General features: G+C 40.4%; 1 protein-coding gene across 1 annotated transcript; it reads right to left on the minus strand.

Annotated features, from left to right (window-relative positions):
- Window positions 1-3,321: 3,321 nt before the first annotated feature.
- LOC101166166 (leucine-rich repeat-containing protein 24) lies at window positions 3,322-23,978 on the minus strand. Its single transcript, XM_011486568.3, has 5 exons — window positions 23,664-23,978; window positions 12,139-12,328; window positions 9,063-9,341; window positions 8,676-8,844; window positions 3,322-6,079 (listed from the first exon to the last, which is right to left on the minus strand). Exons 2-5 carry the CDS (start codon window positions 12,298-12,300, stop codon window positions 4,836-4,838), a joined length of 1,854 nt encoding a protein of 617 aa, XP_011484870.1. The 5' UTR covers window positions 12,301-12,328; window positions 23,664-23,978; the 3' UTR covers window positions 3,322-4,835.
- Between the last annotated feature and the right edge of the window lie 1,136 nt (window positions 23,979-25,114).

Here is a 25,114-nt window from a genome sequence, read left to right on the forward strand (position 1 = left end):
AATCCACTTGTTTTTGTTGATTGGGATGGGCTGGTTCTCAGAGAGCAAGCTTTTAGTGGAATACTCAGAAATGCGTGAATAGATTAAAATACCGCTTTGGGGTTGTTTATCATACACTTAAAAGCTCAGAAAATTTTGCTTAAACAGGATATAGACCCTATAAATTACAGCTCTCTGTACCTAATGTTTTTTTTGTTTTGTTTATTTGTTCATGGTTAAAAAACAAACAAACTACCTTAAAATGTGGCTTTTCATGACAAACATTAGGTTAAATTAAAAACAGATTAATTCGATTTTTTAATTACAAGTCATAATTAACTAATTGTATCTTCAAAAAAATATCTAAAAAAAAACTAACCCAAACCTTTCAGTATTTCCAGGAGTGGTAATTATTTTTAATGCTTTACATTACGCTGAAAAAAATGTGTATCATGCAGACTTCCCCTTCCATAATCCTGCAGCAATAAATTAATAATAAACACAAAATACCAGCTCAGCTGCTTCTCCTGGGTGCTCAATTTAAAACCCAACTTCCAGATTACAGCAATAATAATTTTGGCATTTTGGCATCATTTTGTGTCTGTCACATTGCACGCTTGTGGGAGTAATCTCTGAAAATGATTTAAAAATGTCTGGAAAAGGGTGAAAGCAGTGTGGTGCAGCAGTGACAGAAGTTTTGGACAAAATGGATTTTCTTTAAAGCAGGTTTGTGTGTGTGTGTGTTTTTATTCTTTTTTTTTTTTTTTTGCAGGCTGATATAGCAGTCCCCCATGTGGTCCTACATTTCTGCTCACCTGCTGCGAGCGGGACGGGGAAAAAGAAAAAGAAAAAAGGACCAACGGTGATGGCAGCAGTGGCCTGCTTACCAATATATCAAATCCATTGTGCCCATGACAACCATTGTAAGCTGGGCTTTGTTGGGCTTGTAATAACATAGTCTGAAAATTATATTATAGCAGACACAAAAGAAATCCATTTGCTGCATGGGACAACTGGAAAGAAAAGAGTATTTCGCATTCTATGTGTCTGATAAACTGTGTAATCCAGTCAGCTGTGATGGAGGTTTTCTGTAAGTTTTGTGCAAGTTAAATGCCTTTTTGCTCTTTTGTTACAGTTTGGATAACACTTTTTTTTAACAGTCACTCAAATATAAGAAAAATCGATAAAAAAAATAAAAACATTGTAATGTGATGTCTGTTTAAACATGATCCAATTTTGAAAACTCTCTTAATCGTATCTGTCCTTTCTTCTTTTATCAACCCAAGAGCACAAATTTTAGCATTCAATATATATATATATATATATATATATATATATATATATATATATATATATATATATATATATATATATATATATATATATATATATAAACGTATCACACATACACACATAATACATACGAGAGAGATGGACTCCTCACACCACGCAGCAGGGATGCACCGGAGACAGACCATTCGGGGTAACAGAAAAAGGAGATGCTAGACTTATCACTGTTAAAATTCAGCACAGTGATAATTTTATAGTTTTACATACTGGACATAAAATGCCTGAACCTATATTTTGATTATATTAGAACATTTTTAAAACTGACTTATTATTATTTTATTTTATTTTTTATTCAATTTTTTTTTACTAAAGACTTAGAAAAATAGCTTTATTGCTGAATAAATCTTGACAATCAACAGTCATTTTGATCGCTGTGCAGTATTTGGGTCAAACTGACCCTTTTTAAACTTGAAATTTGGTATTAAAAAAAGAGCTTTCTTGAAGAATTTTATGGTCAGAGATAATTTCCTGGATAATAGAAAAAAACAGACACTGTGACCAAATCTCTGAGTAGAGGTGTAAACAAATATTTTCCTACATGTTTTATAGTGGTCTTATGGTTTAACTTGACTACAAAGAAAAGTTAATTGTGTTTTCTGTTTTTTACGGAAGAGTATTAGGGCCAAGGAGAAAGAGAAAAAAAGAGCATGGACAATTTTGACTTTAATCTCAGAATTCTGACTTTTTTTTCCCTCAGAAACACATCTTGAAACTTTATGACACTGTCAGTCACAGATGTTTACCCTGATATTTCAACAGCAAACATACACTTTTAAAAGACATTTGAGGTCTGGTAACAGTAGGAAATGCGAGCATTTTTAGCCCTTTTATTGACAAATTCCAATTAAATAAATCTCTCTTGTACTCACCTTTTGTTCTTATGTCAACACAGGGGACTCCTCTGGTAAGCTTCAAGCACGCAACAAGAAAGTAAAAGAGGACATTTTTGTTAGTTCCACTCGGCATGTATGACTCCACAGTGCTGTTAAAGCTAACTGAAGGAAGTAGCTCATAGGCCTCCGTAGTTCATATTTCTGAGGTTAAAGTCAAAATTCTGAGATTAAAGTCAAAATTCTGAGAAAAAGTCAGAATTCGTAGATTAAAGTCAAAACTTTCCATGCTTTTTTTCCCCTCATTCTCCATGGGCCTAATCTTCTTCCATAAAAACGGTATAGTTATTGAAGAAAATTCCATACTGAATTATTTTAGGCATTAAATCATTAGTCTTTTAGATTTTAATTCTATCTTGAAATTCTTTTCTTATTTACTTAAGTTTTTTGCAAATGTTTAAAAAAGACTCCCTGACTTGCCTAGCTAACATTTATTTATTTAGCTTGATGCTAGCACTTTAGCTATGGTTAGTAGTTATAAATGTGTCAGTAACAATGTTTTTAGCTTTAAAAAAAATTAGGACATTTGGAATTGTTTTAAACATTTTTAAGCACCTTTGACCACATTGTCATTTGTATATTTAAAATCCCTGAAATAGATACCAATCGGGCATTCTTTGATTTTTACCACATTGGAGCAAACATGCTTGTGTCTTCTGAGAAAGAAAATATATTTTGACTGCACCTAATGGAAACCAGGCGGAGGAGCTTTTCAAAAAAACAAAACAAAAGAAAACTGCAAAGTTGGAGTCACATGCAATATCGCTGCCGGTCACAGTGTTACTTGGCTTAAGAAAAAGTATTTTCAATAATACTTGTCCATTTTAGTCTAAGAATGCCACTGATAGCACTCCTGATCCCACTGTCTGCAAGGCAACAAAGGAAGAAAACATTTTTAAAAAACTTGATGTGCTGTGAATTTCAAATAATGACCTGCATGGAAAAACCAAAGTGTGCGTAAACACTCTGAACTGCTGTGTGTCATGGCCAAAGAACAGAGAAGTGAGAGGTAAAGGTTAAAAAACAGCAAGTACATCAAATGTACCTGTACTATCAAACGTACCTGTACCATTGTCACCTTAATAAAAAGAAAGAGAGGATCTGTTTTGGAGGTCTTTTATTGTATAGAAATTAAGGAGTAAAGGTTTTCATGGCTGTTGCAGTCTGAAGAATCCAAATATGATTCCTCATATCAGAACAGATGAGTTTATGAGCTTCGGTTTAAAAAGAGTGTTGAAACCAAACAAATATATTTTTTTAGACAACATATTCAACAAAAAGTATTATAACCATGAGTGGCATGCCCCACAGGAGTTACCCTCCCCCCACCCACGTGACCCACTAATGCCCTAGTCATGTGACAAATTCATGAAAAAAAAGCCTTTTTTTTCAAAAAGGTGGCTTCTCTGTTGGTTTTATCTCCACAGCAACCACTTTAGGGTTTGGTCACCCGGGAGTGACAAACAGATCTATGTAAATTTTAAAAGAATCGGCAAAAGTACATTTTTGAATTCGCTTTGCAACAATTTTTTTTTGTTAACCACGCCCACATTCCTAATATGATCATATCGTATGTTACATCGTTTTTTTCAGCTTGAGTCTAACAATTCATGTATTAAATTTTCACAATATTCTGGTAAGAAATGTGCAAGCAACAGAAAAACGCTACTTTTGCAAGCTCGCCATGGTGTTCAAAATCCACAACTTCTAATTCCAACATTTTTTCCCAAATGGCTTCCCAATGATGTTCAAGTTAGGAGGCCATGGATTAAAATCTCTGAGACTGTAATTGCAAATGAAGTGTTTACTTCAAACCCCGTTTGTTCTTTGTTCTGTTGTTGATTCTTTCAAAAGTTAAAGTCTTTTTAGTTCTTTCTTGGTCTTTTGAAGATACAAATGAATATGTAAATGGGTGTTTTATTGACTCGTTTTGCGTCTTTGTGGTGTCACTGTGTTTTGCACCTCTGTTCCTCCATCTGTGACAAAAAAATAAATAAATGAAACTTCAACGCCATTAAACACACAAAAAAATAATTGTCAGACTGAACTTTTTTAATCAACCCTCCATCCCCATTACCCTCACTACCATCACTATGCCAAGTCAGGCAAATGGAAAGGATAATGCAGTTTCACTTGTAGAAATAATGGAACTCTAATCTGCATGAAGGTCCATAAAACAGCTACACTTCACAGTGAAAAGTGGCTTCATTGTATTTACACAAAACTAAACTAAAACAGCTTAAACTAAAAAAAAAAATTTGTACAAAATAGTCAACCATCAGTATCCATTGCTTCTTGCGCAGTTGAGATTAGTTTGAAATGGTGTAATACTGATACTTAAAGGGTTTATATGGGGACCAAAAAGTATGGATCACAAGTAATTATCCCTGTAATGACCACTTTTCAGTCCATCGAGCCTTTTTAATGACATAAAGTCATTGGGGATCCCTGGCAAACTGTGTGTGACCATAGCCCCCATCTCCCACCAACAATCGCTCCAGTCTCCTGTTTTAATGGCTTGATAATGATCAAATGCTTGAAATCACTTCACCAAAATGATTTTGTCAAAGTCCACAAACATTTTTTTTTAGCGTGTAGGCATATTTTACAGGTATCTTAACAGTGGATCTCATAGGCAACCTGTGATCCAAAGAGGAGACTCTGGTTGAGAAAGAGCTCCTCTGGATCCGTCGTCAAAGGCCCTTCTCCTCCGTCCGCCGGGTTTCTGCGAAGCCCTGCTCCTCCTGATCTGGTTAATGTCTGCACCATTTCATGGTCAAGGAGAGCTTCCTTCATGCCCTTCTGCTGGATGAAACCGCTCATCATGGAACATCTGGATACATTGGAACCCACGACCGGCTTGGCCCGGTTGAGTACGTACATCTCGTGACCGTGGTCATCTCGGTACTCCTCGAGCTGCGCGAAGGTGGTGGGTCCGTCAGAGTAGTCATTTACATAGAGGATGCTCTCCTCTTTGTTTGCGCAGTACGAGCCGCTCTCTTCTTTGCTATACTGCTGATGCCGAGTGTAGATCATAATGAGGAGGAGAACAGCGGTAAGCGCCAGCAAGGAGATGCCAATAGCAATGGCAGTCTGTGTGGCTGGGCCTAGAGCGGTGAAGTCCATGCTGTCCTGCTCATACAAAGGCTCCTGGCTAACGTCAAGAACGTCTGGCTGATAAAAAGAGCTTGATGAAGAGGAAACGAATGAGTGAGTGTTCAAACGAGGCCAGTACTGGGATGTGTAGGAGGAAGACATGTTGACAGCAAGGTGGAAAGTAACCTTTGCCACACCTCCTGGGTTCCATGCCTCACATTCATAGCGGCCAGCATGCGCTACAGTCACATTGCTGAGGAACAGCATTCCACTGCCCATGTCTGAATCAAAACTGTCCCTTTCAGCACCTTCCTCAGTCCCACGCACAACCCCATTGATTCCTCCAATACCTCCCACCTTGAGTCCTCCGCTGCTGGGCAGAGCTGTCACCACTCCACCTGCTCCAGATCTAAAAAGGTCCCCACTGGGTCCGAGCTCTTGGAACAGCCCCCGAGGTGATAGCTGGGCCCTACCGTGAGCAGATTTCTTCCAAGTTACCAGAGGCTGAGGGTATCCTGATGCCTGGCAGGAGACTCTGAGGCTCTCTCCGAGTCGCACGGTCAGGTGGCTGGGCTCCAGCTGCACCACAGGGGGGATACACACCAAACTGTTGGGAGCCACCTCTGCCAGGCTAAGGTGGGAGAGACGGGGCGGCTCGGAGCACATCAACCTTCGCTGCTCTGCAGAACTCAACAGACGCTGTCCGTCTTCGCTGATCCAGGTTCGTAGCCAGGCGAGAGCGCAGTCACAGCGCCACGGGTTCTCTAACAGAGAAACAGGAGCAGAAAAGGATGTTTGCAATCTAATGTTTTCAAAATGCTAAATCAGACCGCTTCTTGGACACTTTCCAGCGTGAAGGTCATGAACAGAGGAGAGTAAACTTTGTGTGACTTCTATTGGAACTAAGGCACAATACCAAGGCAAACAAATAGCCTGTCTGCATGTTTGACCTTAGTCATTTGCACCAGTTCAAGTGCTGCAGGTGGGTTGTCCAGGCCATTGGGTTGTAGAGTGGAGGGGCTGTCCTTTAAGATTAGCACAGGTGTGTTTGACAGTTCTCTTGAGGTTTGTACGTCCACCTTAAGGGGCATCTTGAAAATGGAAGGTACTATTGTCGTGCATATGGTAGATGTATCGTGAAGAACTTGTAATGCTAATGTAAGTAACATGCATTTATGAGGCAAAGCACCGTGCTGTCGTACTATGCCGCACTCTAGTCATTAGTGAGGTGCTGCGCACAGGGGTGTGCAGGTGATGTGCAAGTGGCCGTTGGACACCACATACAATGGCAACACAAACTGACATCTTCGGTTCTTCTATCATCAGACACAGTTGTGTTTTTTCACATACCTTACATGTTTCGACGTATGTCTTCCGTCTTCATCTGAGTGTAAGGTACGTAAAACATGTAAGGCACATGTGTCAAACTCAAGGCCCGGGGGCCAAATGTGAGCCTCGTGTCATTTTATGTGGCCCGCGAGGGCATAAACGTTTTTAATCTCTTAGTATAAAAAATAAAAATTGGGGTGTATTTATTCATATCTAGGGGGAATCAGACTTGAAATATGGGATTGGGACTTAAACACTGTCCATGTAACCTAACCTGACAGAATCAAATGTAAAAGGATTTATGCTAAAGTAACAAAGCAAACATATGTTTTTTATGGAACTTTAATTGTCATTTAAAAAGTTACAATAAATAAACAATGACTTATTTAACATTAAGGAGTAGTTACATTTATTTGTCATTACATTTAGTTAGATGTATAAGTTATATCTGGCCCTTTGAGGACAACCACTATACTGATGTGGCCCTCGGTGAAAATGAGTTTGACACCCCTGATGTAAGGTATGTGAAAAAACACATCCGTGTCGGATAATAGAAGAACCTTAGATGTCAGTTATTGATACAGACACTATGAACTTTATTGAGCCACACAAACTATACTCCAACTGTTTAATTTCCTAAATTCAAACAGACAGGCCGAGTGTGAATACCGCGGCAGGGGGCACGCAAGGCATTTGAACAGCACTGACAGGCTCCATGAAACGATTGTAGGGTAGGGTTTAGGGAGGTTGAAACAATGAAAAATCCATCTAGGTCTGAATTTCACCATTATTTACCCTTACATGTTGTATAATGCTACATTCACACCAGGCATATAGACTAGGGGTGGGCGATACTGGGAATTTTGGTGTTGATCCAATCCCACTAATTATAGGGCTAGGATGACCGATTTTAATACTGATACTTTTTTCTTGGGATGTTTGATTAAAGAAAATATTTGTGAGTACCCAATTTATTGTTCATTAAGTGTATAATAAAACACAGGACAGAGACTTACACCAAATAAAAATGCTTGTTAACTAATTACAACAATGTGAACTGACCATGTATAAAATATAGAACATTTATATTAATAATAGTATACTACAATAATAATAAGGAAACAGTAACTAGTGCAAAATTATTTTTACAAAAAAGCTGCCACACGTAACAAAAAAAAAAAAAAAAACGGAAATTAAAACTATCCAAGTCCTTGATTGGTCAAAGTTCAGATGTTTGACGTTCAAGCAGTCGAAAGTTCAGCTGGTTGAACTTTTAGTGTGCGTGTACTGAGCGGCCAGTTTGTACATGGCGCCCAAGAACAGAATGTAAAACTTGCGTAGCAACGTGTGAACGTGAAGGTTTTGAATGTGGAAACAATGTGGAAGTGGTCGCTTGAACACAAGTTGTCACGGGCGGTGTGAACAGTTGTGTCAAAGGCATTAGAAATGGTCATTCTGAATGTCACGTTCTTCCATAAACTGCAGCCTTGTGAAGACAAAAGCATCAAAACAAAGGTGGAACCATTCTATCAGGAGCAGGAAGACTTTAAGTCATCAGCTGAAGTTACTGCTTCAGCGACACCAGCCAATTACTGCGAATGTTATTGTCTTAGTCTGAGAATGTTATGGGCTTTCGGTCTGACTATATAAAGATGTCAGAGGATGATTTAGAAAGGTGTCAAAAGAAGAGCTACTAAAGCTGATTAGAGGATGCTGGACCTCTGCTTGCCCTCTACATGAGGTCTTTTTAATTGGACCTCATGCAGAGACGGTTCATTTGCTCTATTCCTAAACACAGGATGTCTAAGTCTTTTCTTGTTTTAGCAGTTCTCCAGTTGGATCAAATTCTTGAAAGGATGAATTTGTTTCTATTCGCGGCTCTATCAATTAAGGCTGGCTGTTCAAAAATCAGAGGGTAATTTCAGGTCTTTGCGCTGAAGTGCTAGGGTGATGCAAGCTGTTCCGAATGGAGAATATATATATATTTTAACTGACACGGTTTATAACATAGAGATCTGAAGTTCCACCAACCTGTGACACGGAGTACTTGCAGACTGACAAGTGGTTTGAGAAACGAAGCTCCAAGTGTGCGGAGGTGATTTTTGCTGAGGTCCAAGAGAGCTAAAGATGAAAGCCCAGACAGAGCATGCTCTGCCAGCAGCTCTATGCTGTTTTCCTGCAGGTGAAGCTCCTGCAGTCGCTGTGAAAATGAAAAAAAAAAAAAATTAAAGTGTTAGAAGTGTTTACAAATGTGGTGTGTAATTATTTCAAATGCAGCTCGATTTCTTACAGCCCTGCTGAGTCGTTCCTTAACATACAAAGTAAATCAAAAACTAGTATTTTTTAAAATACATTCAATTTCGTAAAGTGTTCATTTCGCTAAAGTAAAAAGGAAAATCAACATCAAATATTATTCACCTGCAGTCCTCTGAAGGTGTGATCCTGGATTCGGGTAATCTGGTTTCCAGCAAGGTAAAGAATCCGGAGGTGCTCTAGACCCTGAAACATGTCAGGGGTGACCAAGTGGATGAGGTTACCATTCAGAGCCAGCTCCAATAGCTGTCCTTGGTTCAGAAAAGCCCCAGGCTCCAAGGCTGAAATGCTGTTATTCTGGAGGTACAGATAATGGAGGCTTTCCAGGCCAGTTAGATCCTGAAGACGGATCTGCACTATTGTGTTGTCCTGGAGAAAGATGGTCTGGAAAGAAGGAAAAGTAAAGGAAATTAGTAAAACTCTCACCAATAAATTGATTTAGATGAGCAGAGTAATTACAAATTATTTCTCTTTGGTTTATTTTGTGCATAAAAGTGAGTCTCATCAATCACAGACCGGATAAAAAAACATTTATAAAATTAACAAAAGGATACATTTCAAAAGCTGAAGGTTTGTGCTGCACAGTTTTAGATTTGGTCGTATGAAAAAAAACACTTGTATGTGTGCAACGGACATTCAAGCAACCACTTTCAATGAAAAGTCTATGCAAATCCGCATAAATACGCATTAAGGGACTCCCGTGTTCGAACCATTCACATCTATGATCGTTTTTTGGGCTCTACATACAAACCGTGTGTAAACAAGACATAGCTATGTTCACACCGTTATCAGCAACACGCATTCAAGTGACCACGTTCAATGAAAAGTCTATATAAACTCGTTTCGGAGGTCAGGGGTCAAAACTTTCACGTCTATGACGGTTTTCGGCTCCACTTACAAAGCATGTCTGTCAAGAAGACTTTAGCTATGTTCACATCTCCATCGGCAACGCACATTCAAGCCACCACTTTCAATGAAAAGTATTTTTTGGGCTCTACGTACAAAACGTTGAAAGTTGAACCAGGTTGACCTTTGTCTAATCAGCAGCTTGGATTTGGTAGTGATGTATAGATGGTGAATTTCTGGACAGAATTCTATGACACCAAGTCTTTCATATCAGAATAGATTTGTGAAAGACAAAGCCTAGAGTAAGATTTGAGAGATTTGCACAACTTTTCGCACTAAGCCGCTTCCAACTGTAAGTGGTGGACACTCGCTAGAATCAGGTACAGACAGTTGAAGCATGTGCTTTTACTGCACCAAATGTTCAGTGTGAACGTAGCATTAGACAGTAATCATATCTTTACTTTAGGTCCCATAACTAACAACTACCATTGCTGTATTCTATAAAAATGAAGCCAAAATGCAAAAATAGTGCATAAAATATCCCCCCCCTCAATTAAGCATCAGCACTGATCTTTGAGGGCAATTTTTAGGATCCATTAGTTTGAGAGAGGTTATGAGAGTACCTCTAAAACTATCCAGGCTCCAACAGTCTACTACCACTCACCAAGCAACCACGGCTTGTTTGAGTGCGTTTGAAAGCTCCTCTAGTCTCAAATGTACAATTTTAACACAGCTAACGTTTGCAAAAGTTGTTTATTTTTTCTTGGCTGAACAAAGAAACCCATGTTTGCATTGAAATCAAAATGACGAGAAGAAAAAACGAATTTTAGACCAGGATGAGCGCTTCAAAGCAAAGATCAAGCAACAAAAAGCAGGTGTGTTCTGGGATGTTTTTGTATTTGCAGGTCACTTTGGGGTCATGTGGTCAAACTCCTCTATGTACTAAAATGTACTTTACATTAGGACATTTACCTTTATGCCGAAGGCAGAATCATTTTGGTTTACGATCCACAGTGATCCAAAACGCCAGAACAAAAGTCACTTTAATGAAGCGGGCAAAAATCAAGAGCCCAGGCTATTCAGCCATAAAACACATTTCTGCATGAAGAGGCTGCATTGATGTAATTTATAAACCCGCTCCAATCCTCTCTTGATCTATTTTAAAACTGTTCCTAGTGGTCTGTTAATTATGATTATATCATTTTTAGCCAAAATCAGAAATTCTGTATCATTTTCTTTGACATAGTTTCTACAGAGCAGTAGGAGTTTATTAGAAAAACACCTCTGAGTGGTGGGTGGAACCGTTAGCACCCCATCCCCACTACCCATCATCCATCTATGTACTCCCACTCCCGCTAGTTTACAGCCCCTCACACCCCTAACCTAACAATACTGGTGCAACAACAATGGCGAACACTATTGGAGCTATCCAGCCGTACAGTTTGGAGGCAGATGCCGGCTCAGTCGAGGAAAACAAAACATGGATCTATTTGTCTACAAGTGGAAGCTCTAAGTTATTCTGTGTCCCACCGATTGTTGCTTCTACGTCAGTGCAACAAGCTTTTTCGAACAGTAATTTTGGTCTGGTTCTGATTCACAATGATTTTGAATAAAGATATACTCAGAAATGCAATTTTAAGTTTAATTTTCTTGTCCTCCATCATCAGAAAAATGCTACAAGAACATGTGGAAAAATGCCATTTTCGTTAGAGTGGGTCTTTAAAAAGCGTGGACTATGATCAAAAGAAAAAAAATGAATGATCAGAATTGTATGAAATCATACCATGTTTATATTCTGTGTTCAGGGTTCTCTGAAGGCCCGTGTGGAATAACTTGACTGATTAGAGCTCTTTAAAAGGTGCAATGAAGGTTTGATCGTCAATGCACGGCTGCCTCCCTAATTCCAAAAGTGCCACCACTGTGGGCTGAGGGAAAGGATGATCGACGAGATAGACCTACTGATTGAGGTTAATGGAACAATTTACACTAGACTTTCTATTGCATTAATATTCATGAGCTGCAGTAATGTTAGAGAGCCTTGACCCAAGCGGGGTTGGGAACAAAAAAATAAAAAAACCAGTACGTTGTTAAACATCTTCTCAACAGATGATCAAGGGGTGTGTCACAGTCATTTTGTGAGGAACAATGAATAATTACTCGGCCAAAAGAGCAGCCCCTCCCTTAGGTTTACATCAAAAGCGGGTCACAGTGAATTGATTAATCGCAATCGTTTCAGGGTAAAGCGAACGGATCAAAAGGGGAGTCAACCGAAAGGCGCCGGTGCATGGGAGGACAGATCACTGACAGTCGCAGCCTCAAACCACTGCAGACTGACCTCGGTGATGGAAGGGATGCCGTGTGGGACCTCTTTGATGCCGAGTGAGCCACACTCCACCGTGAGGCTGTAGCAGCGACATCCGGAGGGACAGCTCAGGGACCGTTGTGGGACGAAGGCTGAGATCATCAGGACGAGTTTAGGGAACCACAAGAGGCCCATGGCAGTTCAGCAACGGTTGAGATACAGCCTAAGAGAGCAAAGTGGAAAACAGAGAAGCGAATAAGCATCACATTCATCTACAAAAACAACACTGCTTTCCACTTCAGCCATGATTCTATCCCCAAAACGATGGTTCAAAGTAGCTACATATTAGGGGTTCAACGATTATTCAACTTGATTAATCTGCACTTAATCTGATCAGAACTGGATTATGACAACTGTGCAAAAACTGAAAAGGAAAAAACTCAGTAGGGTTAGGGTTATATGAATTCACTTCTTTCCACTCCTTTTTAAGCAAGACATCAAACTCTACTTGACCTTAATGAATCTAATGTGACCTAGGTGTGTATTGTATGCATCATTGCAAAAGAAATTACACAGTTGTTTTTGTCTTACATTTATCTTCTTCTTTCTTTGTTTTTTGCATATTTTAAAATGCCATTCATTCCAATTTTTTTCTGTAATGAGTTTGATATATCTCTGTGAAGTTTTGTTGTATTGCCTACAAGCAAGGCTTGAAATAAATCAAATCAAATCACACCCATGCATCCATCCATCCATCTTCTTCCGCTAAACAAGTCAGACGAAGAACAGTTCAGAACCCCTTGATGAGAAATAAAACCAAAGATTACGTGACGTCGTACTGATTGGCGTCACCGGAACCGAAGTCGTCTATGAATCGTCAATCCCAAATGATGATATGAATCAAATGATTTTTCAAATAAATTGACACCCCTACAAAAATACTGAATAAGCACACACCAAAGAAGACTGACAAAAACAAGCAAAGCATAAGCTTCAGCTTATCTCTTCATCCCTGCCTGATCACACTTCATCTGTGTTTATTGAGTGGAATTGAAGCCGTTTCTGTTATGAGCTTTAATTAATAGGAGATGCGATAAAAGATGTGCAGGTTGTCTCAAGGACCCCTCTCCTGTCTTTCATCTGCATGCACCAAGTCCTGCCTCTTCCTTGTCCATCCGTCTCTGTCGCACAGTCATGCAAATGTGCATCAGGAAAATGGAGGCTCCAATTTTTTAAACCCCCAGAAACCACCACTGCCTCTTCAAAGAGTGAGTGGTAGCCTGTACTAACGATTTGATCAAAACTGTGAAAGTTGGCCCATTTTGCACCTGACGGCAATATCTCCCTTTGATATATACTCATCACTAAGCAATTCAACCATGCACCTTGCTTTTTTTTTACCTTCTTCTTCTTCTTCTTCTTCTCCTGCACCGCCTGGAAAGGATTATATTGTTTTGCTTGACTGCGTACATCAAAACATCCACACACAGTCCGGCGTGTTCACAGCAGCATAAAGATACAGCTCTGTTGGAGATATTCTACATGTCGAAAAGCCACACCGGCAGCGGCTAGATTTACTGCACCACCTGCCTTTTGAGTTCCTTCCAAAGGAGAAATAAAAATCACACTGATCCCATCTAAAGTCTCCCAACTTCATAAAACATTCATGCATGCCCAGGCCCTGTCTCCTTATCCTATTAGGTTTATCTCCCGTGCGAACTTTTGTAGAATCCCCCAAACACACAGCAGATGAAGCTCCAGCATCGGGATCTGAATGTTCTTATTGCCATTTTCATTATTTACTCAAAGGTGGGCATGTTTCATTAAAACCAAGAGATAAAAAGGCCCGGTGCCGCTTAAATATTTAGTGTGAGGTGCTCTGTAGGACTGATATGGAGTTGTTTGTGATGTTTTCATTCAAACCAGTGGATTCAAAGCGTAAAAAGCAATCAGATGGTAGTTTTAGAGATTCCAAAGTCAGTCTCGTTGCAGCCATACTGAATGATTGAGCCGACTTAAATATTATTATATGGCAGTGTGTTTGATTCTGAGCACATTTGTGAGAAATAGCCAGTTGGATTAACGCTTCATGACCTACATAAGCTTTTCTAATGGATTTCTAATGGATAAAAAAAAACATAAAGCTGCTTATTAACATGGGCATACAGTGCCCTGGCTTGGGCTCGACAAACAGGCATGGAGAGAAATCATTGGTTTCTATTGTTCGGGACCAAAAGCACAAAAATTGAATTTCGAATAGGGCCTTGGTCTGTCATTGAGCTTTTGTTACTTTTTATAGTGAGATGACTTCTAAACAGCTTTGACTTGCTGGAAACATGTTGGAAAGGGAGGCAGAGGGAGAGTGTCGTGGCTGCCTGTAGCTAAGAATACACACATGAAACGGAAAGCACACATGCCGGTAGAGTATATAGCTAGCGTTGATGCAGACGTTGCCCAGAACGTTTCTCCACTCATTCTGGATAACCTGAAAAGTTTTGTTTGACTTTAGTCTCAAAGAAGGATCTAAAAATGTTTTTGATCATTTATTGAAAAATGAAGCCAACAATTGTTTAAAGTCACACTCTAATTCTCTTTTTATCTTTTTCAAAATCATTCCCGGTGGCCTTTTAATTATGATTATGCCGTTTTTAGCCAAAAATCAAAAGATCTCTATTGTCTATAGGGCACGCTGAAGAGTGACAGAAGCTCATTTGGAATTTGCCTCTGGGTTGTGGGCAGGCCCATAGGTACATAGCAACCTCGCCCCTCCTTCCCCTCCCCATTGCTGAGAGCTCTCTGTTTACATTACCTCCCTCTAGCCTACAGCCCCCTCACACTCATAACCTAGCATTACCGGTCCAACAAAAACGGGGAGCAACATTACAGCTAATGACGTACAATTTGGGTCAGATGACAGCTCAGACACATGCATGAATCTATTTGTCACAGAAAGGCTTTCACAATGATTTGAAAAAATAAAAAAACAAAACACATTTTTTAGAGTATTGGTCGCGTAATTTAATTTTTATTTTTTGCATAGTTGGGGCGACTTATACTTATACTCAGCTGCGACTTATAAAAGTTTTTAAAATATTAACGTACATTAACTTGTGCATTTTTTGCAAAGTTTAGCTGCGATTTATCTTTGAGTACAACTTATATATCATTTTAAAAAACAAATAGCAACAACCACTAGAGGGCACTGTAGGTGTGTGTATATAAAGAGTTTAGTTGACTGGTTAACATTTTCCTTATGCTATGTTAATACTACTAGATTCCTCCGATGTTTCATGAAGCTAAAGCATGCAAATTTTTGGCTATTATTGTTATATATTTCATCATTATGATTTGCCTTTCAAAATAAAATGTCTGTTCTTGTTCAAGTATTTATCCCAAAACCTGAAACTTCTATATGATTTTTTCTTCTCTAATAAGAACTTTTAGCTGCTGCGACTAAAGCTACATTCCCGCCGGGCTCAGAAACGTGTTTGAGTGACAACTTTCAAAGTAAAGTCTACGTCAAGGTGCGTAAACGTGTGTTTCAGGCTTCTGCAACTTAAAATTCTCGCGGTAACACATCCCTACGCAAGTTTTTGAGTGCACTTTTGGTGCTCTATGTTCAGAAGGCGTGGTCACTGAACTCAGACTCTCAAATTTAGTAGTGTCAAACGGACGGTGTCCCTTTGATTTCACGGAAGTACCAACCATTGATCATGGAGGAGAAATTAATAATTCCGATTCGTTCCCGGCAGGCAACACCAAATCTTTGATATATCGGAAGAGAGCTGAGAAAGAAACCGCTTCAACTTTCCCACCAACACTCTTCCAACTTTGAGTACACGTGGTAGTACTGGGTAGCAACAGACTATTGTTCCAAAAGAAAGTACAAAAACCCCACATTCAGCACGTTCTTCAACGTGCCAAACATATACGTAGTATTATACTCTGGAGCAACGTATAATCAGAAAAATACAGTACTCAGACATTTTAAGCTTAATTTTATGTATTCCATTATCAGAAAAATGCCACAAAAACCCCATTTTTAATAGGAGTGGGTCTTTAACAGCACAGTGCCTGTCTTGAAGTGACAGATACATCTTCCCTTGGACCCGTTTGTCATGTCAATGCGAGGTTTTGCCAGTGAGAGGTCAATTTGCTCATTTGAGACGCACTAATCCTCTGTGGAACATGTGTAATCCCCACAATCAGATGCTTGTTAGTTAAGCCGCTCTTGGCTCTGTTGACATTTTCATTGAGGGATCTGCTGTTTTTTCAGAGGACATGAAGATATCTTTATCGACTGTGTGAAAATGTATAAATTGTTTATGATGGAAGCTCGATAGTGGCAGTAGATCACTGCTGTTGAATGAAGGCTGAAAGGAAATAGTAGAATTGGCCTTTTCAGCGCTCATCGAATTCCTCACACCAGTCTGCGAACAGATTTTATCACATAGATGACACACGTCTGTTTTGTTCTTAAGGCCTCGTTTACACAGTTCGAATAAATCCTCCTCTGCTGAGCAATCTCAGCGTGACCAGGGAAAGCACAAATTGTTCCGCAATGTTGCCGTTATTGGTTTCCGCGGCGGGTGGAGGGATGTTTGTGTGCCGGAGTAGCAAAACAGCCCGAGTGCTGGAGGCAGAAACAAAGTTCACGTCCCTGCGCCGCCACGGTGCAGGTCGACCTCATCTGTTGTTATGGTAACTCTTGTGATGAAGGCAGGTTTGCTCGCAGGGCCCAAAGGCCAGCCATGGTTCCCCGGAGCTGCTGTTAGGCAGGCAACTCTGTCGAAATTGGAGCTGTCATTTCCCCGGGAAAATTGCTCACAGGCACTTGAGCTCTCTCCTGACCCAAAGCTAATTTGTAAATTTTCTTTCCGCCCAACTTTTTGACTTCATATCTCTCCTTCGCTCTTTTTCTCTTTTATTTCCTCAATCATTTTTCCTTTCCTGAGTCTACGACCTCCCTTTTTTCCCCCCTCATCTCACGTCCTTCTGTCTTGACTGACAGGTCCTAAATCATTTGTCTTAGAGCCACCCTTTGTCCACAAATAGAACGAGGCCAGTGCTCTGACGCTAAGCCAAGAGTAACACGTCGACTTTGTTGGACTGAAGAACCCTCACCGGTTCACAGACATGCAGGGCAAACCTGTGAAGTCGTACTTGTCAGACACGAGCACGTTTTTGCACAAAAGCAAAATATTTGTTTGAGCAGTAAAGGAATCTGAGCCGCATTAATAAGTCTGCATTGATTTCTTTTTTCCCCCACAACTCCTCTGTCTAGTTTGGCTTCTGCAGCCATCGATTTTCACCAGGGGAGCCAATAGGAGGGTGATTGGCATTTGCGAACGTCTATGTTAAGGAGAAACTGTGTTTTTTTTTTGTATGTTATTGGAATGTGTATGTTTGTGGGTCTCGCTGGCTGTCAGACTGCCTCAAGCACCCTCCGGGCAGCAGCAGCACTCCGCCGCCGCTCCCACAGGAACATTTAAACTAAAAACCCTCCATCCGTCTCCCTGTTCTCCGAGAAAAAAACAAAAAACATGATAGATGTTTGCTTTTAGGAGTTCGCACATGACAAACTGCTGCATTGAATGGAAACTGTTGCTCGTAATGCACACAGGCCAAAGGAACAGTTTTGAGAAAAAGTCACTGATGTGAGTGAGAACGGGCGCAGATGAACACCAGGAACTGATGCTGAGCTTCACGAGTTGTACAGCAGTTACTCCAACTCTAATTGGAGTGGAACAGAGAACTGGAAATGCCTCGCCTCCTCACGTCCACAAAAGAGAAATCGCTGGAATTTCTGCAAGACAATTTGATTTGCAGTTGACAATTGAGAACTAAAAGCACAATGGCATCCACACTGTGGCATAATCAATGTCCATTTTCTGCACAAGATTTTTTCTGCTCGCGCCGCGCTGAAATGAACCCTCATTTCAGCCTTTTTTCCCCCCGTTTTTTACTCTGTTTTTTCTTCTTTTTAAACTAAAGCCATCAATTTATCTTTGTGATGACAGAACAGCAACGGTGCAAAAAAAAAAAAAGAGGCTGTTCACAGAATGGGTAAAATCGCTTTCAAAGACATCTATCCAGATGGAATAAATATCACTCAGAGAAGAAACATTGCCTTCTAATAAGACATCAGCTGCATTCTCTCTGTGTCCCAGAGTGAACTTGTTCCAAGAGCCAACAATTTTAGAGGCAGTTGTAACATGTTATTTATCATGCACATGAATGGAAAGGACAGAAACAACACTTGAGCAAAAAGAAAAACCAAGAAACGTAAAGCTAAATTACATTTTACTTAGCAGAGCAGTGATGTTTTTCATAATACGTTTGCAGCGTGTTTTTTGTTGCGCAAAACTGCTCTTTGAAGTCAACAAGAATAATAAATGCCTGTAGAATCTGTTATGTCTTGTTACTGAATATTTCCACCTTTAATGGAGGACACGGATTCTTTTTTTTACTAATATGTGGACTGACAAACGGCTAGAAGTTAAAGTCCCATTAGTTCTCACGCACCTATGTGTAAAATTTGTTCTCTGCATTTGACCCATTCCCTGGGGGAGCGGTGACCTGTAGACACGGCTGCGCTCAGCAACCATTTGGTGGTTTGACCCCCCCCCCCCCCCCCCCCCCCAATCCAAACCCTTCATGTTGAGTGTGGAAGGCATTGGGTCCAATTTTTAGAGTCTTTGGTATGACTCGGCCTTGGATTTAACTTCATGACCTTACAGTCTCGGGGCAGGCACTCTACCACAAAGCCTCTGAGCTGGCCCCCTTACAGCTTCTCCCAAACACATGATGGTTATAAAAGAAAAAAAAAAGAAAAAAAATGATTTTAAAAATTGATTCAAGTTTAGACTGCCGAGCCGTCTAGGGTGAACCTCGCTTTCACCCAACAATAGCTAGTGCCTTAAAGGGCCTATATCATGCCAAATCCATTTTTTTAGATTTTAAGTGTATTATAACGTTCATTCCCCCCCTGAGCCTCATGTACTGTGTCTTTGTCTGAATATGTGCTATTTGTGTTTAAACGGTGTAGTTTTTTTCTTGTATCAACACATTGTACGCAGTGTAGGGATACGTCTTTTTTTTTTGTCACCAAACCCAACCCCGGCCCTCTTCGTGGTCCATCTGCATGCTTTACAAAGGTGCGCCGGCGCAGGTCATCTAAGGCGCTCGGCTGCATTGACCTCAGTAACCTCTCGAGATGTGTGTGTATCCTTTGTTGTTGTTTGTCTGACCTTCTTCATCGAGATGTACTGGAAATGAGTTTTTCCTTGTTGGGATTAATAAAGTTTTTTTCATTCATTCATTCCTCACAAAAAACAACCCCAATATGTAAGGGTTAATGGCCGACGAAGTATGCATTATCACTTTTTAATGCACGCCATGGAAGCCTGAACCGTCTGACGCGAAACAAAGTGCGTTAAAAAGTGATAATGCACACTTCGAAGGCTGTTAACCCGCTCATACCATGGTCACTTACAAAATAAATAAATAGTAACCTGTTTTTAGTACTTCTTGGGTTTTTTTTCCGATTTGGATCGCTTTTTTCACAAAAAGCTATTTGTTATGTGTTGCGGCACCTTGTCATGGTAACGTGACAAGGCGCCGCACCACCGCTGCAGTCAAGATTTGGCAATATAAAGCGATATATATATATGCTGATCCTCCCGATGGGTTGAATAAAGCATCAGATCAGAGAGAAAGTTCTCTTCTTACCGCTTGTTTTTGTCCAGATGATGAAGCTAAGGGTTGTTTTAAAGAAGCCGGCGCAGTGATACAAAACATTTAAGCTAGGCGACCGGAACTTCTTTTTGGGGCGTGCGGTTATCACTGTGCGTTATCACTTTTTAATGCACACCCAGCAGCCAATAAGAGTAGAATATTTACCTGGACCATTGTATAATATTCACGCAATTCTGAGCATTCCTCTAAAAACCACCAGCCCATCCCATTTCACGAAAACCAGCGGGTCCTCACCTTGTGACATCACAAAGTGAGCAACAGCCCCTTCCAGGAAGAATCAGCACCGCCCCCCAGGCTTAAGCACGCACACACACTTTTCTTCATGATGCCAGTGGCCATAGGCAGAAACACTTGCATTTTATATGTACAATACGCACACCCATCTTTGTAAAACGTTGAATTTTGTTTATTTTTGTCGGCGCACTTCTTCCGTGTTTTTAACTTGGTTCATTCGGGAGACATCTTTGGAAATTTCACGTGAAGAACCACAACCTTTCTTACTTTTTCCACAAATAATCACATATGACCAATTTTCATCCATGCAATATACGCTAAACGTACATAGTGGATCTGTGTGACACGGCCCTTAGATGACCATCAGCTGTATGTTTGGTAGCGGCATTTGTTGCACTCAAATATTTCAGGAAGTGTATGTATATAAAGAATCCCTTTAAGAAAAATGTTGATAGGTCTGGGGTAATACAGTGGGTTTGTGTTGTTGCTGACATCTGCATCACCTGTCTGACACTTTCTCCCATGTTTCCTTATGATTTCACATATCAATCCTTTTCAGACGCCAATTTTCTCCTGCCTGCCTTTGTGTCCGTACAATCGATCAGAGCTGTTTACTTCGCAGAGTGGATAATCAGTGGATTATACTTGATGAAAATGGATGGTTAGATTGTTGTGTTTGGATTTGCTCCATTTTCACCAGCCTGGTTTCTCTTCTTCCTGCCTGCCTGCCTGCCTGCCTGCCTGCCTGTGCGTGTAAGTCACTCACGCACATATACGCGACAATCACATCTGACTGCTGCTCAGTGTTCCACAGCGAGAGGGATAAATGAAATCAGACAGTTTGGTGCATGGATTTATGGGAGCAAAATCCTCTTCTATTCCCCCTTTGTCACAAAAACCCCCAAATACATGTATTTATTTTTTGTGATTCAGCTTTTTTCCTTTCCACATCTGAATGATAAATGTGTTTTTCTTTTGTGTGTGTGTTTTTTTTAACGGCAGTGGAGGTGAAAGTGCAGAAGTAGAGGTTAAGATTTAAAATGTAAATGTGTGGGGCAGAAACTCTAATGAAAAAGAAGTTTTGATAAGGATTTCTTCGCCACATTTCACTAATGCAGAGTCTGCAGCGGTTTCTGCATGTGGGAGTCGAAGAATCCTCATAAATGATGCTTCTTTGTTGCCATGGTAGTGACAACCCCTGCTGACATCCAAGTGATGGATGTCCCATGGAAGTTAAATTGCACTCGCAGCCTATGTGGTGGTTATCTATTCAGTCTCACATATAGACAAAAAATAATGACTTTGTAATGACTCTGTTTTTTTCCATTTTTCTTTCTTTTTCTGAGCAGTGGAAGGAATACTATTTTATGCTAGAGAAAGATATCAGTCACTGTAGTATGACAGACAGCGGCGAATGAAAAATTAAAAAATCTCCACAAGGAGAAGAAGTCGAGCTGTCCATACGGATGTGTCAAAGACAGATTCCCCCCACCCTTAAGAGTCAGACAAATGAGGTCCTATAGTGGCCCAGTGCTCTGCTCCACGCTGCACGGAATAGCAATTAACCACAGAGATGTTCACCACAACTGAGGGAAACATGGTGGTCCTCCTGTAGGGACATATAATATTCAATAGCCAGCTAGTACTAACGTAGTCATAGCATACTGCTCCTGGCACCTCCTACAGTGTCACTGCAATATCTCTGCCAGATTCTATGTGCTGTGCTCAGCATGGTTCTCGTCAAATACAATTTTCCAACACTTTCTAGAGTGCTTTTAGTTGCACAGCTGTTATGGACTGCGACGAGCATTATCTAAAAAAAAAAAGAATCTGTTGTGCGTTTGCTGATTCTTCCAGTTAGAGACGCAGGAAGAAGATAAACAAAACATAAACTCAGTGAGTTAAAACTTTGCCTGATGCAGTTGGACGCCAAATTGGGAAGACGTGAAGGTTAAAGAAGACAGACCCTTGAGCACAACTGAAAGCAGTGCAATGCTGCAGTCATGGTGAAGCACCTATCTGTGGAAAAGCTCATATTGGCCCGTGCATACATACATACACATATATATATATATATATATGGTGTATACTTATATAGTGTTTATCTACCCTCTTTTGAAGGCCCAAAGCGCTTTTACAGTCACATTCACACACTGATGGTGGCAGCTCCGCTGCTGAACACTGGCCCCAACCTCCCACCAGAGGCAAGGTGGGGTTCAGTGTCTTGCCCAAAGACACTTCGACACATAGGCGTGCAAGGCGGTAACTGAACCTGCAATCTTACGATAATGGGTCGACCGCCCTACCGCTGCACCACGGGCGCCCTACTTACATCTATATGTATATACCTATATATATGTATATATATACATGTACATGTATATATATATATATATATATATATATATATTTACATATATATATATATGTACATATATATATATATATATATTTATATATATGTATGAATGTTTGTGTGTATGTATGTATAGTGTCATGTATATATATATATATGTACACATACATGTTTGTGTGTATATATATATATATATATATATATATATATATATATATATATATATATATATATATATATATATATATATATATATATATATATATATATATATATATATATATATATATATATACCCGGACCCGAATGAACAATCTAAGACGTTATTATTGATGTTAACAGTCAAAGGCATTGGCCTCACTAATTTAGAATTATGCGCGGCTTAATATAGCCACACCTAAAATTTTTGCAGTGCCACTTAGTAACCATCCCTGTTTTTACAGTTACACCTTAAAATGGGTTCCACCAAAAACAAAATTTAGTCTTGGACGCACTTAAAACATGTACAGCCATGTTCACTTTGAATGAATTTTTATCGGTTTTCGTTCCAGGTTGCACATCAGCTAAGCGGACATAGACACATATTTGTTCACGCGGGAACGCTAACCGTTACAGATCGATTAGCGACTTCCAGCGTAAGACTGGCCGGCACTTCTTCTTCTGCGTTCCTGTCAGTAGCAAATACTGATTCACACACCTACAGTGCCCTCTAGTGGTTATTAGTATTTTTTTTATTACATATAAGTTACACTCAAGTAGAAATCGCAGCTAAACTTTGCAAAAAATGCACCAATTAAAATCCGTTTTTCTCCTAAAATAAGATTTTAGTCTGTCTTTTTCAGTCTAACCCGTTCAAACGAGGGTCTATCTGTTGATTCCAAACAAAGATCATCTATCTCCACTATTGATCACCACACATGGATGTTGTTAAGCATTCAAATCAAGCAGGTCTCCTGACTGCAGTTTTGTCATGTTAACTTCCCTTTATTTTCCCAGCCACACCAACTCACGTCTTTTGTTTCCCCTCCCGCACAGTAATCCTCCAAAGTAAAGCCTTCGAAATAAAATTAAAAAACACATTTTGTTTTCGCTTTGAGGGATTAAATGTATCAGAAGTCAAATGGGGTCGCAGTGTTTATCCACCCTCCTGTGTTCCCGTCCCAAACCAGCGTGCGCTCCCCTCCTTCCCCACATCACATGCGGGACCTACCCGTTTCCTCTCACGCAGGGACTTGCTTGATCTCCTCTTCTATCTCCTCTGGAAGGACTTTAGAAGGAAAAAAAAAGGATTCTTTTAAGAAAAATAGTAGCAATAACAGGAGGAGAGCTGCTCCTTTGGCTGCCGACTCGTCCTGGGTCTAAAAGCCAGTTATGACAGCCGGGTGCATCTGCCAGAGCTGGCTGTCTGAACTGATGATGGTCGACTCCGACTCTGATTTTCTTATGCGCCTGTGATTCGCTTTCCCCCCCGCCTCGCTTCTTCTCTGCTGCCTTCGCCGCCAATGCGATCCTCCAACAGTGACCCACTCTTCTAATTATCTCCGCTTGAATGGGATCCCTCCCCCTTTTTCCCCTCCCTCTCCCTCTCTTTGTGCACGAGTGACAGAGGGGATTGGATGGGGGGGGGGGGGGGTCTTTGTACTCCCTCTTTACATTTATTAACTTTTAAAGCATTAACTGCTCACTGTTGAGCGTAATTTCCCCGCCTGATGAAACAACGTTGAGCGGAGTCACTTCGGGGCGAATTTGAAGCTTTGGATTCAGCACCACGGACAGCGGCTGTGTCCAAACGTGATCCTCCACGCTCTGATGATGAAAGGCAGAGGCTTGTAGTTAAATTTCCGCCTGTGACGACTGTTAGGGGCATGAGAAGGGAAGCTGCGGGACTAAAAAAAAAAAAAAAGTGTCATTCCTATTCCTGTCAGGCTGAGGGCAAGTGCACCCGAACCCCAACAGCCACCTTTCAATATCCTGCAAACACTGCAGGGGCCATAGCGAATCTGAAAAAGGAGCAGACGCCTCTTTTCTATCTGAGTCTGATTGTGTCGGCTATATTTAGTCGAACGCTTTGCTCCGGATTCACTGCTGCAGCGCACATTGTACACATTTATATAACCACATTTGCCAAATCCCAGAGTAATCTAAGTTTGACCAAAACATTGAGCTCAACCATCTTTGGCCCAAATAAATATACAATTAGCGACACAAATTTTTAATTAAATAAATGAGGAAAAAGTTCTGGCAAACTAGGATATGCAACAGATGTGAGAATCGGTTATCCTTTCTCTTGTGTACGTTTTCTCATCTGAGCTGACATCTGGCTCCACACTGTACATCTGGAAAAATCTGATATTGCTTACCATTTTAGATGCACCAGTAATGTTAGGTTGGAGGGGCTGTAAGCTAGCAGTAGAGCATATAAACAGATGGATGATGGGAAGTGGGGCAAGGCTTACTCCGTGCCAACAGTCTTGCCCACAACTTAGAGGCAAATTTCTCATTTCCGCTCTGCAGAAACTATGTCTTGAAAAATGATACAGGTTTTTTAATTTGGGCTAAAAACAGCATAATCATGACTAAAATACCACTGGGAACGATTCTACGATAGATCAAAGGATGATCAGAGTGGCACTTTAACAGGCCCGTTTTGACCCTCATCTT

This window comes from Oryzias latipes, chromosome 17, assembly GCF_002234675.1.
Source record: "Oryzias latipes chromosome 17, ASM223467v1".
NCBI lineage: Eukaryota > Metazoa > Chordata > Actinopteri > Beloniformes > Adrianichthyidae > Oryzias > Oryzias latipes.

Excerpts from the sequence above, each read along its gene's own strand:
- LOC101166166 (XM_011486568.3), bottom strand. The coding sequence starts at position 12,300 with ATGGGCCTCTTGTGGTTCCCTAAACTCGTCCTGATGATCTCAGCCTTC. Across the intron at positions 9,342-12,138 it reads GCATCCCTTCCATCACCGAG|ACCATCTTTCTCCAGGACAA; the intron begins GTCAGTCTGCAG and ends CCTTCTTTCCAG. Across the intron at positions 6,080-8,675 it reads GCAAGTACTCCGTGTCACAG|AGAACCCGTGGCGCTGTGAC; the intron begins GTTGGTGGAACT and ends TTTCTCTGTTAG.